Here is a 15200-nt window from a genome sequence, read left to right as displayed (position 1 = left end):
GGCTTTTGGCTTCGTATTATTTTTAACCATGAGCATCAGGGGGAAGGAAAGAATCTGATGCCAGGGAATGAGCCAAAGTCAAAACTGGAGTCAATTAGGAAAGCATCTGGACTGCCGTGGGGGGGAGTGACCTCAGCTGACCTGCAGAGCATAAAGCACAGGTATTGTCCTAAGCCTGCAGAGCCCTGGAGTTTGATCAGTGCATGTTCATAATATCTTATTTAAATGTTGCACAGCAAATCAGAGCTGGGATTTGTGCATAGAAGCCAGGCGGCAACACAGTAAACTGCTTCTTGAATCGTCTTGGTTTGCTGCAACTTTATGGGGACTACACTTTAAATTCTCTGTCTTTTAACAGGATAAGCATTGTTTGAACCCAAGGTCTTTAATGTCGCTGGAAATGGCACTTTTAAAACCTTTTTTAAAAATACGAGTGCCCTCTGGTGGCCAGGTTCACGCCTGCTGCCTACCCGTTGAGATGAATAACTAAAAATACCTGCTCACCTTGCCCTCATCCCCAAGAGTGTGTTGGCTGTCCTCCAGTAGCTATCTGGAAAGCAACATCTCTCCAAGAAGTCACATCACTTGTGACTAGAGTAGGGGGAATAATTTCTTGCCTCAGTAGAGGAAGCACAGAAATTGTAAATGTCACTTAGTTATGATTAATTCCTGATTTGGAAGTGAAGTGCCAATGCAGTCGTTGAGATCACCCCTTTAGGGTCTAGTCTTGTCATGCTGTCACTTTCTTATGATGTTCAGTATCCCACCACCACCCGATGGCCCAGCTGCCTTCTGGGCTGTGCTAAAGGTTGGATCTGTGGGGAAGAAGCAAGGGAGAAAACTAGGGGTGGGCATGATGTTCATTAATTAGGGCTTTAAAACAGAAGTTAGCCTAACTTTGAGGTTTTTTATCGCTTTTTACTTTGGCAAACTACTATAGCTTCAGCTGTCTCCCACAGTTGGCTCTTGCTGAGACTTGCTTGCTGGTAGAAGCTATATGCTTTTTTTTTTTTTTTTTTTTTTTTTTTTTTTGGTGTCTAGACCATATATGGGATCGTGTGTTACTGCTGCTCATGGGGCCAGCTGAAGAGAACAAAAAGACCTGTGAGGTTGAGGAGGCTTTGTTTAATGTGATGCAGCCCATCTGTTTTCAGTCTGCCAAAACGGCTGAGGGATTGCATGAGGTACTGGCTGGGAAGGGAATAATGCTATTAAATACTTTAGAATTTATGTTAGAGCGGAACAGTTTTTAATTGGTATTAATATAGACATAGGAGGGAATCACTCCCTCCTGAACTTGCAGCTGAATTTGTTGGGACTTTTGTCCCAAGAGCATGAGGCCAAATTCTCAGGAGCATGCAGCTGTGTGAATGCATCCCAGGCTGGAAAGCAAAAAGTGGTGCCCGGAATGACCTTCTCTGGTCTTCCAATTGTGAATAGCAGTATAGCCTGAAAGCTGTGATGTGTTAGCCCTGTTTCTGACTGCCCTCCCGTGATCTTCCCCTGCTGTCTGCTTTTAGCTAAAGACCAGGTTTCATGGGAATTAAGAAATCTGAAGGGATCTTGTTTCCCCCCACAGGGGATCTTGTAGCCCACGTACATTTTCCCATAAGTCAATTAAAGGTTTCGTGCACCTTTGGATACCCAAAGCAATAAGATGTTCCCTGCATTTAAACAACTCCATCTTGCACTTTCCAGCTGTGAGAGTCAGTGGCCAGATGCTTGGAGCACTCTTCCTTTCTTCTTCCCCGCTGACCTGCTCAGGTTTGTCTCTATTTCTAGAGAATTATTTTGTATAACTTTAGTCTTCTGGCAAAACTGCTTATCGTAGCTCTGCATTTGCTCTCTTGTGTTCTTGTGTCCTCAATGGAAATGAAGATGGATCGAGTAGCACGGACGGCTAGACAAACACTGCTTGTTGGGAGCCTATAAAACGCTCTGGTGTAGAAACACCAGCTTTGCTCTATGCACGTGAGTAGGCTCACGCGTTTCTTACTGCCTTGCAGGACTGAGCCTGTAGTTTGCACAACAAAACCAGACGCTGCAGTGATTAATGTTGTAGCACATCTTCACTTAATGGCTTGTCGCGTTATTGCGGATGGTCTGAGAAAGGGAACAGATGCTGATGAGAATTCATGTTCCTTCTCTGCAAGGTAACTGGGTGCTGGGGCTGTTTTCTCTTATTGGTTCTTCACATTGCTTAATTATAGATACAGGCTAGTTAAACTAGGTGGAAAATAGGGTGTTTTGGATTAATGAACTCATGTTCACATTTTATATTAGTATAGAAACTTGATTTGTCTGTCCTTGCAGAGAAACTAAATATTTTCAAGGACCTTTGAGGAAATGAATATTGAAAGTCACAATTCACATCAGTTTTTCATAAGTTGATATCTGATGTGTATGTATACACGCACATGTACACACTTGACATGCCTGGTAAGTGAATAGTGCTTCAGTGCAAATGAACCCCTTGATTGCTGAAGGTTCACCCACGTAGGCATAACTCGGACAGTTTCCCAGAATGACTGCTTGCCTTGGCTAAGCTCTGCTTGAGCTGGAGCTTATCTCCACCTGCTTCAGTGGGAGGAGCCCACTCAATCTTGATTTTTTAGAAACCATTGGGGGAAGAGAATCCGTACATCAGGGGAATTGTTAATTATCTGCGTTGTGAACAAGGCTGTGTGTTATTCTTGGCCTCAGTGTACGCTAGTGCCTACTTTCAGCCATTTATTATTTTTGTTATTAGGTTACAGAGCTTTCCAGCTTGTTCCTCTACCAGAAACGCAGGCAATGATCAATTTGTTCCTTTATCTCAGCCCAGGAAGAGTAAGCTCTCTGACTCTGAAAAACTTACCCTACTAAATATTTAATTTGTAGCTTTTGGTTCGGTGGGATTCAGAGAAAAAAGCTGAAGAGCCTGAGCACAGTAGCCTAGGAGGGCTGCATTGGTGCCAAACCAGGAGCATTATTTAATATTTAGACTTGATTTCAGATTCTTGTACTTGTACATAGAGGGTTTGCATTTGTCCTTAAGACTGTGATGATTCACCAGGAATTACGATCAACTGAAAAATCCACTAAAGCACAAAGTAGCTTTCACAGGCATTAACGTCTAGTATGGATGAAAACGAGTCATATACACAAGTCTGTTCTTTGTGCTTAGATATTCCCCTCCCTCTTGGGCCTTCTTGATGGGTATTGTGTGCTTGCTTGTGCTCAGCTTACCAAGCAAGCAAGACTGTGAATTCCAGTGCTCTCTGAGTCTTTACTGATAGATAGCAGAGGACCCAGGGACTTTATTCTCTAGCTCATTAATAAAAGAGGTGGCATAGGGCCAGGAACTTACCCTTGTCAGGGCTTGGGAGAAGCTCAGCCACTCGTTGATGATGAAATGCTCATATTTTGAAGCATGTTGTTAACCAGTTTTTAAATCCATTGAATGTTTAGTGTTGATGTTTGTGTTGCTCTGGCTTATTAATCACAATATCATTTAGTGGCAAGTGGAAGAATACAGTGTGAGAACTTGCATTTATTAAGTGAATGCTACTGCAATTATCAACAGCATCGGTAATTTCATCAAGAAACAACATGTATTTAGCATAAGACTTATTTTCCATAGCCCTTTGTTGACTGTCATGAAATTCTTCTTTACCCTCCTTTAATTAGAAACCCTAGATCATCTTGTCTCCTCCATCCAACTTTGACAAAGACTCCAAGTCTTTGTCTAAATAACAGGTCTATTGCTCTGTTTTATTCTTTTTAAAATATTAATAGCTATGAGTTAAGGCTTACTGAATATCAGCAGCACTTGGGCAGAGACTCTCAGCCAACTGTTATTAAAACTAAACCTCAGACTTCTGCAGAAAGCTTTTATTAAGACCTGAGTAGAAAATACTTATCTGTAGTGTAACTGTGTTATATAGACCTTTGCTACCATTCAAGTGGTGAGAGTCTGTCTGTGCTCTCTCTTGAGAAAATCAGAATATATAGAACATAAAGCATTATAAACAGAGTAAGTGTTCACTTGGAAATACATAGTTCTGTCACTTCCAATAACAGAGTAAACAATCTCAATTTATTACACACCCCTTGTTGGTTTTGATAACTCGGACAACAAAAACATGTTCTGTTGGTCATTACTCCTCCGCGGGTGCTTCTGTGTCCCTTATCAATTTTCTACAGTATCTAGCTTTCAATTTACATGGAGTACATTTAACTTCCTCTTCCCATCTTTTTCCCTTTCCTTATTTCCACAGGGCTTGCTTTCTTCTGAACTAAAGTTGTGAGTTTTTTCACTTGTATTTTTTAGCAGTTATGGCATCCTTCTCACCCTTGGGTGTAAGCTTTGAATACCCAGTGAAACAATCTTCAGCAGCTGGTAGCTGTCATTCTAAGTCAGACTTATTTGTATCCAGTGATCTGGCTCATCATTTCAGACTGATAAAGCCAGGCTCATACAAACCCTCGAGTATTGCAAAGAATAATAAAAAAACAAGGGGAGGGGAAGACTTTCTGTGTCTATTGAGGGCACCTTAAAAAGCTTGTAGCATCAGAGGCTCTGCTTTGCCTCCCTCACTCTCCCAACCTAAGATATTTTTTTCTTGAAAACAAACGCTGGTGAGTGACAGTGATGAAGGGTGATGAGCTTGCTGTCTCTTCAGGGGACAAGGGATGGAGAATAGGATGCCAGCTGTGATCTTACTGGGTTCATGTGGTCATCCTACCTAGTGTTTCTTGCAATCTCTGCCAGCCTCGCTATTTTGTTTGGTTACCTTCCCTGTATGCCCAGGAGCAAATACAAGGGGAGTTGCAGCTGTGACTGAAAGCAACTGCTGTTTTCTTGGGAGGAAAAAAAGAAGCTGTTGAGCCTGTCAGCCTTCAAAGTGCAGTTCGGATCAAGAGAAGTTCAAGCATGTTTGGGAGGTGAGGAGCACAGGCTTGTGGCTCTGTGCATGATGGATGTTAATGGAGACACAGCTGCATGCATCTATCAGGCTTCAACTTGGGGTATGGTCCCGTACCCCACTTGGGGTCAGCTCTTTTTGGAAATGTAAGCAGTGTCTCCTGGCTTAAGAAATTAGCAGATTTATAGTTTCCCTGGATATTAGGGTAACGTCAGTAGGATGCCTCCAGTGTGTGTCTTTAGGGTTGATGGCCTTTCTGAAGCAATTGTTTTCCTCCGCAGGCTGTCAGGGAGTCATCTCTAAGGAGCAGCATGGTATCATACATGAGCCAACTTAGCTGGATCTGAAAACCATTCAGGTTCATCTCCTTCAGAGCAGTTCCCTTCTAGGGGCTTGAAGTAGAGGTCCTCACACTCTGGCCTGTCTGTCTGTGCCCACGTGCTGGTGCCGGTGCCTAAACCAGGCTGTGGCAGAGGAGAGTGGGAGGGAGCGTGAGAAATCATGTAGTCTGCTGCCAAGGCAGCGCTGGGTGCCTCCAAGCTAGTCCTGACAGGCAGCTGTCTCGCCTATTTTTAGCAATTTGCTGGTGATGGAGAGAGCAAGTGATGGAATAAATCCTCCCCGGCAGCTGATTCCAGTGTTCCCCTGTCCTTAACATTAAATGCTTTCTGTGTCTGCATATGTATGTATGCACAGGCTTCTCCTCCTTTCCCTGGTGTCTAAGTCTCTTCCCTTATGATGTCCTTAAGCACATGTCCTGCATCTTGTCCTGTCCTCGATGGATCAAGAGAACAGTCCTGCAGCAGCTGTTTTATATATATTACAGTTATCTCGCCTACTTTTCTATCTTTTTTATAGCAATCTGACTTTTATAGGTCAGTTTTTCTCACAGTGCATTCCGGAACCTTAACCATTCCTGCTGCTCCCTGTCGGATCTTCTCTGGCTGGTCCAGCTCTTCCTTGGAGTAGCTGAAGGTGCTGTCTGTGAGGACACTCCTGCTGCTGGTTGGGGTGGAAGGAAGGACATGCACATCCCACAGACTACGCTGCTGTCTCCTTATGTTCTTGGACCCATGTTATGCTATGGCTGGTATCCAGAGCTGTGTCTTCAGTCTAATTGTTCATGCTCATCTCTGGAATCTGTCTTAATTTCGGTGTGTTCGTTGCAGTTCTTGCCACAAATTTGTTGTGGCAATTCATGTCAGTGTCAAGTACTGTGAAAAATGAGGAAGGAAGCAAAGAAATAAGTCTTGTGAGTGGGGTGACATCCTGAAGAACTGGGCTGTGGATCTTCATAATTTCTGGTTAATTTCTTATTAAAGTTTCAGCTAACTAATTTAGTTGCTGAACATGGTTGAGCAGAGGATGAGACAGAGCTCCTCACTTAAAGTACTTCCATCCCTGGAGGTTGCCTATTTTTATGAATGTTGTGTCCAAGCTTGCTTTTGCATTTCAATATGAAAGCCTGAAGTTTTAAGTGGATGTCTCCAGATGTTTGCATGCAAGGAGAGTGGTGACTCTATTCAACTGAAAATCGCATCTGTCAGGCAGGATTCCTCTCCCTGATTTTTGTTTGGTGGCAAGGTCTTTGCTGACTCCCAAGTGCCCAACTTCTTGTTAGATCTTCTACGTTTCCTTGTGAGACTAAATAGCATCTGATAGCTAAGTAATTTTCTACTGCCTTCAGGATTAGAATAACTGAGCACTGTTGTCTCTGGCACGAAGCTGTGTTCTTTTAGCACACTGTTCTGCTTCTGCCTCTCAAAGATGAAGAAAAATACTTTTAAGGGAGGGATTGTGATTTCTTTAATTGGAAAACCTGCAACTGTGGACTATTCCTGCTCGGTGCGAGTCCCAGGATCATTCATGGATGTATGTCCTATGGTTGCACGTGCTTGGCTTTCTCAAAGAACGATTTGCTAAGTGGGAATTTAGCATTGAGCAGTCCTCTGTGGTAGCTAGGTAGTTTTCTTTGGGGATGATGAATGTAATCTTATGCTTGTTTGTTGACTTGCTCCAAGGATTAAAAGAAGAGATTACTAAGTAGGTGGGAAATACAGTCTTTACCCCAAATCCTGTTCATTGGGGTGGGAGGATGGGACCAACCCTGAAGAGACTGGGAGGGCTGAAGCATGGCAGCTAGGTTCCAGGGCAGGCAGGCAGGCTCTGTGGAGAGGCTGGCAGCTAGTCTTGGCACACAGTGAAGGGAGTCTTTGTATTTTCATTTCCCTTGTGTGCAGAAGCTGTAGTAACAGGCATACTGTTGGAAAGTCAGTCTCGTCAAAAAACGAGGTGGAGAGTCTTCGCTTGCTGATGGCAGTCCAGCAGGGTGGATATTTCTGGAGCTATGGGGTTTTTCCAGCTGTACTCTTGACATCTGCATTGAAAGACTCCTTTATGCGGGTGCAGTATGGAAGTTGCAGGTGTTGGAAGCAAAGAATTTCAACAGAGGATGGTTGTGCAGGATGTAAAATACACAGAGTAGTAGGTGTACATAAAGAGTGGATCACTCAATGGTTAATTCAGTGAGTAGTTTGGACTATGGTCCAAAGGTGTGGAATAGCAGGTCCTGTTTAAAACCTTGCTTGAGAAGCAGACTACAAACTCTGCTTTTATTCTCATAGCTCATTTTGCTTGTATGCTGGGAAGGTGATCTGACTGTAGAGTGGAGTTAATTACCTGGATAAACTAGAGGCGGGGGGGGGGGGGGGGAGAAGCCAACTGTATTCAAACAGCCTACGTCTGTATTGCTATAGCCAACTGGCTTGACAGCATGATGGATTGAAGGAATGCGTAGGATTTGCTGAAAATGTTTGATTTTGAATTTCATCTATCCCTTCCCTGCTTTGCTATCTGTCAGTCAAGTATTACAGGAGCAAATCTTTACTGATACAGCTATTCTCTGACATGTTCCATACAGACTAGATTGGTTGTGTCTCTAAGCAATCAATTTTCTACTGCTTTTCTGTCCCCAGGACCTCTTCCCGAGAGATTCGCTCAGAGCTACTTAAGACTGGTGTCCTGCCTACACGAGGGCTTTTCTTGTCAGTGCTGCTGGGGTAGCCTCAGCTGGCAACAGCTTATTCTAGCAAACTGCCTATCAGCCAAAACCACAACTCTGCAAGGATGTGTCAGTGCTGATTAAACTTTCAGGAAAGGCTTCAGGAGAGGTGCCAGGGTGGACTTCACGCTCTAAAAGACAGATCAGCTGCCTGGCTCTTTTGGGGAAATAATTTCCTTAAGATGCTTGTGGAGGACTCAGATCCTGTCTCTGAAAGTTTGGTTCAGTGGAGGTCTTAAAGATGGTGCTTTGCTATAGGACTTTAGAAAATATATTGGCAAATAAAGCTCAGGACCTTTTCAGAAAGGAAGGGCTGGCGTGTTGGACTCCATTTGGTGCGAAAAGGCCTTAGTACTGCTCTTCACCAAGCACTTGTGTATTTTATTAAATCAAACCCTTGTGGTGGAGTTGTATTCTGTCCCAGCATGGACTAGAAACCTCTGAACTGCTTTAACCCAGCCGTAGTGCCGTGGGTTATTGCATTTCAAAGCCATGCTGGGATCTTGGTGGTTGTTCGAGTGCTTTCAGTACTTTGCTGAAGTAGTTATCACAATATGACACAACTTGCTTTTGTTATGATTCACTTTATTCTTAAGTATGCTTTTTGGGTGTTTATTCTAGAATAATAAAGTTTTTGCTTCCCACCAGTACTGTGGAAGGATTTGAGTTCTTTAGCCCTCCCACAGCTATCCTGTACTGTGACTGTTAGTGAATTACTGGATGCTGGTAAGGAGTGCATTGTCTTTCATTTTGGTAGCATTTAAATTAATTGAAGGAGCACCTATCCTCATTTCTTCTTCTAGGAAGATGATGTGCTGAGATTGCTGCAAAGCTGTGTATTGCTGGGGAGGCAGGCACAGGCTCTTCTCTGTTAATTTTACACACCACATCTGTGTTTTCCAGGAAACTGGTAGGATGAAGTATGTGTGGACATTTGTTTAAAGCTTGGGAGGCTTAAAAAAAAAAAAAAAAAATCTTGGTTTGTTTTTGTTTTTCTCCCAAAGCAGCCTTTTTTGAATAAACTCACACATCTGTAAATGACCACATTCGTAGTTAACAGGGAGTACCAAAATACCAGCCTTCACCTGAAGTCTGCTGGCTAACTGTGTGTGAGCCCTGTACCCTCTGGTTAATCCCAAATAAATCACCAGGAATGCAAAGGAAAGGTGGCTTCACTTAAGTTGCAGGCAGGCTAGGATGTTTGCCTGAGCTGTTTGAGCTCTTTAGAAAGAGAAATAATTTTGTCAAACCATTCTCTTTGTTGCTTGTGACGTGTAAATGTACCCTTAGAGATTATAATTTCACTGATGTTAATGTGGTTTGAGCTCTGTCTGGTTATAAACTGCTTTACAAGTAAAGCGTAGGAAAGCCATAGCATTGTTTGGCTTACAGATTTATCCTGCTTTTTATTTAACCGCCCTATTGCCAGTTGCAACTCTGCAAGTTGTTTACTACTTAGACAGGCTGAGCAGTTTTTGGTGTTGAGTCTTGGTCTACAATCAGGGTCCTTTGCTCTACCAGAGTTGTATTTCCAGCCTAAGCATAAACAACTCCAGTTTTTGTTGCTACAAATCCTGTAGCACTGGAGTTTAGAAGAGTCATTGGTGGAACAGGGAAATAAAACAGCCTGTCACCTGCTGGAGATAGAAAATAAATCAGTTGTGCTGAAACAAAGAGGCTATTCTTCCTGAATCCTGCAGTCCTGATGGTAAAACACGTTTCTATCGCTTTATATAAATCTTTTGGGGGGCAGCGGGGATTGAATTTGGAGCTAGAAGAGGTATGGCACGCCCTTCCCAATCTTTCTTGCAAGTGTAGTTTTTGGAGACAGTATGATAATTCACGGAGTGATTTGCTCTGGTGTTCTTGGATTGGGAAAATTTACTATGTTTATTAGTTTGGGGTTTTGGCGTGGGGAGGTGGAAATTTGATCACAGCAGGGGAAAAGCACACAGTATTCCAAGAAGAGTGATCACTTCTTTGCTTTTGCTTTGCAGTCCTCCACACTGAACTGTAACAAGTGTTTCATTCAGGGAGAGCTTTGCAGGGCCATCTTTATAGCCTTAGCAACCCTCTCAATTTCCTAAACTGGTGGGTTTTTTGTTCCCTTGTACAGGGCCTATGCAGAAGATTCGTCCTCTGTAAAACACGATCCAAGGACAGAGCCAAGCGAGAAGGTGAAGCACGAGGAGGAAGAGGAGAGCAGCGGCAGTGAGGGTAGAAAGGCCGTTGCATCAGGAGATGAGGAAGCTCATCCAGAAGGGAAGAAGAAGAAGCGTTCCGGGTTCAGGGACCGTAAGGTACCGAACTTGGGCATGTTACACAGGCAGCTGTTGTGCTGCAGTGGAAAAAGGGAGAAAACTTGCAGAACACTTTATTCAGATTGTGGTACAGCATGTGTATGGAGTTTGACTTTTGCTCAGTACTTCCCTTTATTTTGTAAGGGACTTTGCTGTTTTGGGAGCCTCCTTTCTTGGCATGCTACCTTGAGTTTCTTTAGGTTGGAACTTGTTGATTTGGAAAGCACAGTATACTGATCCTCTGAAATGGGAACCTCTGTTCCCATCTCCAGTTGGATGTCCAAGAAGTGGCTCTCTGAGAAATTAAGGCCTTCTGCCTTGATGGCTGCTAGGATGGTGCATGCAAAGTAGGGAATCAGTGCGAGAGCTTTAAAACCATCTCGAGCATCCAGCATGTGTCTCTGAGTCTGTCCATTTGTGTGCGTTCACTGGCAAATGGGCAGTGTATGTAGGAAGAAGTAGAGGATGAGTGTGGAAGGGAGGGTTATAGGAGAGGTGTACTTTAATTTTTCCTTTAATTATTCCATGTAAACATGGTTGTTGAAATACAGCCTCACTTGCTATTCACAGTTAGTCCTATCTCTCCTGATGCTTATGCCTATTTAATTTTCATATCAGGCACATTTTCCAGAGGAGGAAAGCTTGAGTGATGAATTTTATTGTCAACTTGTGACCTGCCTTCACTGTTGGGCAATCCTGAGAGCTTTGGGCTCCTCAGAACTGTCAGACAACTAGTTTGATACTATCTGTAACCTCTGTTATTACAAGATATACAATTTGGTCTGATGGAGAGTCCTGTAACTGAGAGTTGGCGGACAGCAGTATTTTATTTTTTAAACCTGTCTGGATGTTGGTTTTATTGGGCTGTGTTTGATGATTTAATATCTTTGCAGTGCCAAAGAGGAGAACCGGGAGTATATGCTCTTCACAATCCTTTCTATATGATTTGCTTCTGATAATTATTTTTAAGTCTGTATCCTGGAGGCTGCATCTCATTAGCTGTTAAATTGTGGATGGTCGTATATAGTGGCTTAACAGCTTTTCATTAAAAAAAAGAGCTGTTTTGTTTGAAGTTGCTGAATCATAGTCTGTTCTTGGTTAGAGTAAACTGCACAACTTGAAACTTCAAGTGCCTTGTGGTATTTGGGACTCCAGACTTTCCCTGTTGCAACACACTCATGGCAGCTCAGCAAAGCTTTGTTGTAAGATACTATGTTGAGATATTCAGAATTGTCCAGGAATTTGGGTTCTTAGCTTCTGCTAATTTTCCTGGCAACTGAGTGTCAGGTAGTCTGACAGCTTCCGAAAAACTTTGGCTCTTGCCAGTACCACTCAAGAAAGGCAGGTTATTTTTTTTCAGTGTCAGCAGACGGAGGCAGGTTGCAAAGAGCAAAGAAATGATCCACCTTCATCCACGCTCTTATTTTTAAAAAGGAACATTTGTTGATACAGTGAACGTAATGATTGATTTTTGTCTTATGTGGCTGGTTGCTTCTGGCTAGGGAAGCCGGAGAATGTTTGTTTGCAAGTGAGGACTTGTATTCCAGTTGTTAGGAGACGTGCCTGTGTTGACCAGCTCTTTCCTTCCCATACTAGGCAGGGAGGAACATGGCTGTGCTTTTCAAAGAAAACATGAGCCAGGCGTGGAGGGTGCCTAAGAGGTCCGATAGGAACAATGTGCAGCCTGGATCCCTTCTCAGTCCACAACCTTCCTTTCTCCTATGGTGCTCAACTCCGGAGCAGCAATTTCAGCGGGGAGAGTAGCTTAAAACAGACTTCATGAACCTTCACCAACATAAACCCTTTTCTCTCCAGCCTTGAGTCCAAATGTCCCTTCTGTGACCCCAATGCCCATGTTGCTTTTGCTTTGTTTAATGCAGGATGTAACTGGTAATCTCCCAAGCGCTGGGCTCCGTGTTTGAGCACTCTGTTGTGGGCTTGATGTTTGATCAGCCGTTGCCCTAGTGAGTCATCTCAGGAGGTATGTTTGAATGCTCCAGGCTCAGATGGCAGAGGAAGGTGTGCCCCGGCTCCTGACTCAGAATCGGGGCTGCTCCCAGGATGTGCTGCTTCCCTAATCAGTTGCGTAGCACCTAGGGAATTCCTGACTCTTCTATATGCTTTTAAAAAAACAAACAACAAAACCCACAGGAAAAAACCCTTTCCAACTCTTCCCATAATTAATTGAAAATAGTGTGGTGTTTTCTTTGAGGAAAAAAATTAAGCGTAATTGAACGTGTTTAACACTTGTTTGTTATCTCAATGTTGCTTTTAATGAAGTTGATGATTAGTGGTGAAATAATAAATTAGGCATGATATTGCTATTTTGGGTAGTGATTCAGTGAAGAGGAAGTTGAAATAAATCACTTGGCATCTGCTGGGGCTGGGATCGTGTGCGGCTGATTCCAGGGCGCGTGTTGTCTTGCAGCCTATGCGATGTGTAGGTTCTGACTGCATAAGGGAGGAAAGGAAAATATCGTTTAAGGGCTTTTATAGTTTGAAGGCTAATGAGCAGTAGTACGTGATGTGGGTGTGCTGACATGTTAATTTGCCAAAAGGGTTTGCATGCAGCAGTAGGACTGCTTTATCAAGATCTGCTTGCAGTGTTTGCTGGGTCCTGCAGGTATGCTGCCTTAGGAGTGTTAGTCATGCAAAGACTTCATTTTAGTGTGCATTACAGTAGGAAACCCAAAGAAAATGAATCCTAATTAATTAATTTACCCTGCTAAGATGCATGCAGTGGAGCTGGACTGCCAGAGTTCCCGTTCTGCTGCACAATCAGGGAGGCCCCAGTGATGCTCTGGAAGTGAATAGAGATGTTAATGTAGAGCTTTATTTTCATGTCTGCACAGGATTTATTTTTTTTTCCTTTTAACCTGTGGCTTAGCATAAACGTTGACTGTCTCAACAGCAGCTTTGCTCTTGTAGGGCAATAGGAATTACTTGCTCATCTTTCTCCTCCAGAGCCTACTCTATTAATAAACGCTAAAAAGGGACTCTTCCCTTTTAGTCACATAATATCTTTCTGGAGACGGTCGATTACACGAGGCTGCAGTTCTGGGGGCAGGATGAGAGTTTTTGGCTGGTGTCCACTGCATCGAGGACTGGTGCGTACTGGGGGGAGGCAGCCACCTGGGTGTGTGCTTTGCCTCCCTGCTTGAGAGATGCGTATTCAAAATTGCATCCTCATGAGTGTCTGGCAGTCATCCAAGGAGGCTGTGCATTTTGCAGTGTGCGTGGATAGAAGACAAGATGGCAAATGATCTAGGAAAGGGCCACGTAGGAAATGGATGCTTCGCTTCTGTTGCAAGTGATGATCGTGGTGGACTTAAAGGTTGCAGTGTGGATCTGAATGGGGTGTTGGAAAATCCCTGTGCCCGAAGTTGAAGCAAAATGTAGACTGCTTAACATCAATAAAGCAGGGCTTTGAGGATCACCCTGAGCTTGGGATAAGAAAAAGTTGGCAGTGAAATTATTGGACTGTAAGGGAGGAGTCTTGGTAAAGATGTGAGACAATACCCATACTCCCCAAAATGAGAAGAAAAGTACCTGACAGCAACAGGGCTGTCAGTAGTGTTGTGATTTAGGCTGAAGTGGCCACCACCAGGACAAGTAGCATCTTAGTAAGATCTTAAAAGAGACACAGAGGAAGGATCGGTTGCAGATGAGAAGTCAAATGGGATGCAAGGTGGTTTTGCTGGCAGAAATGTCAAGACTAAGGTCTCTGGCGCAGCAGTGGATTTGTTGAGTAAAAGAGGTGCAACTTACCTATCTGGGTTGAAGGAAAGGGTTTGATAGTGCCTTGCAAGAAATTATTCCACTGCCTTGGAAAATCAGGAGTAATGTAAAGTCTCAGGCAGACCAGTGTTTTAGCTAGAAAGCAGGCTGTGTTGAAGAGGTGTCATGGATGGAGGGAACTGTCGGTTGTGGTCTGTGGTGTCGGCTCTTGGCTCCGGTCCTGGGCTTGACGCTGTAGCTGGTTTTAGTTGTCTTGCTCGAAGGTAGAAGTCCGTAGCTATGGGTTTTGGCTGATGGAGTTGGGTGTGGTGTTGCTCGTAATGAGAGCAGGTCATGCTACAGGAAAGTGAGATACATGCCTGCAATCACAAGTTAAAAGATCACGTTGGCATAACAAGTTACCGCCCGCCAGGTGGGAGCTGTAGACAAAGACACATGCAGCTTTGCAGCTGGAAAGAGCTGGGAAAGTGCATATTGTCCTTTACTGCTGTTCGGCTGATAGACAGAGACTTGTAACTTTGCAATAAAACAATTGCTTTTGATCTAATGCCCTTATCTTTGGAGGACCTTGTGGACTGAAGCGATAAAAATGGGATGGTGTTTGACTCTAGGTGCAAAGGCTAGTAACAAAAGGGAGTAGTGACAAACATTTTCTTCTGTGCAGGTGGCTGCAGGAAAGAGGGAGCTAGTTATATTGGTTGATACAGGGACATTTCTGTGTTCCTGATGGGCTTGACTATAAAAAAAACTATGGTGATGCAAAGAATAATAGGGAGAATGCTTTAGATAATGTTAAAGCCATATCAGTGGGACCTTCTGCTACATGTTGCTTGTCCCCTGATCTGATTTGCCAGAGAGCTGAGCTGGAAGAAGTGTAGAGGAGAGAGGCTCTGCTTTCCCCTAGCTACTTTACCCAAGCCTGGGTTGGGGAATTAAAAGCCTTTGGCTTGTTTTATCCTAGAAGTATGAAAAATTAGAGAAAGTGTTTTCTTTCTGATAAAGGTCAGGGTGGAGAAGCTGTTTGAGTTAAAGGACAAGGCTGAAATGAGACCAAAGCCATAAATGATCTACAGATGCCTTGGCAGTATCCTTGATCTTGCCTGTTCTCTTCCAGCAGATCGTTGGTTGGGTTGTGTTTGTTTGTGTTGTTTGTTTTTTTTTTTTTTCCTCCTGTGGCTCTTGGCCAAAAGTACT

General features: G+C 43.5%; 1 protein-coding gene across 3 annotated transcripts in view; it reads left to right on the top strand.

Annotated features, from left to right (window-relative positions):
- Window positions 1-15200, top strand: part of MICU1 (mitochondrial calcium uptake 1) — a 111020-nt gene that overhangs the window by 17768 nt on the left and 78052 nt on the right. For all 3 annotated transcript variants that reach the window (XM_082486485.1, XM_082486486.1, XM_082486487.1), the window contains exon 4: window positions 10085-10268. In XM_082486485.1, coding sequence (XP_082342611.1) covers window positions 10085-10268 — 184 coding nt within the window. The remainder of the gene's footprint in view (window positions 1-10084; window positions 10269-15200) is intronic.

The sequence above is a fragment of the Vanellus vanellus genome (genome assembly GCF_965231255.1).
Source record: "Vanellus vanellus genome assembly, chromosome: 7".
Classification (NCBI taxonomy): domain Eukaryota; kingdom Metazoa; phylum Chordata; class Aves; order Charadriiformes; family Charadriidae; genus Vanellus; species Vanellus vanellus.
This window is presented reverse-complemented; position numbering and strand designations above follow the sequence as displayed.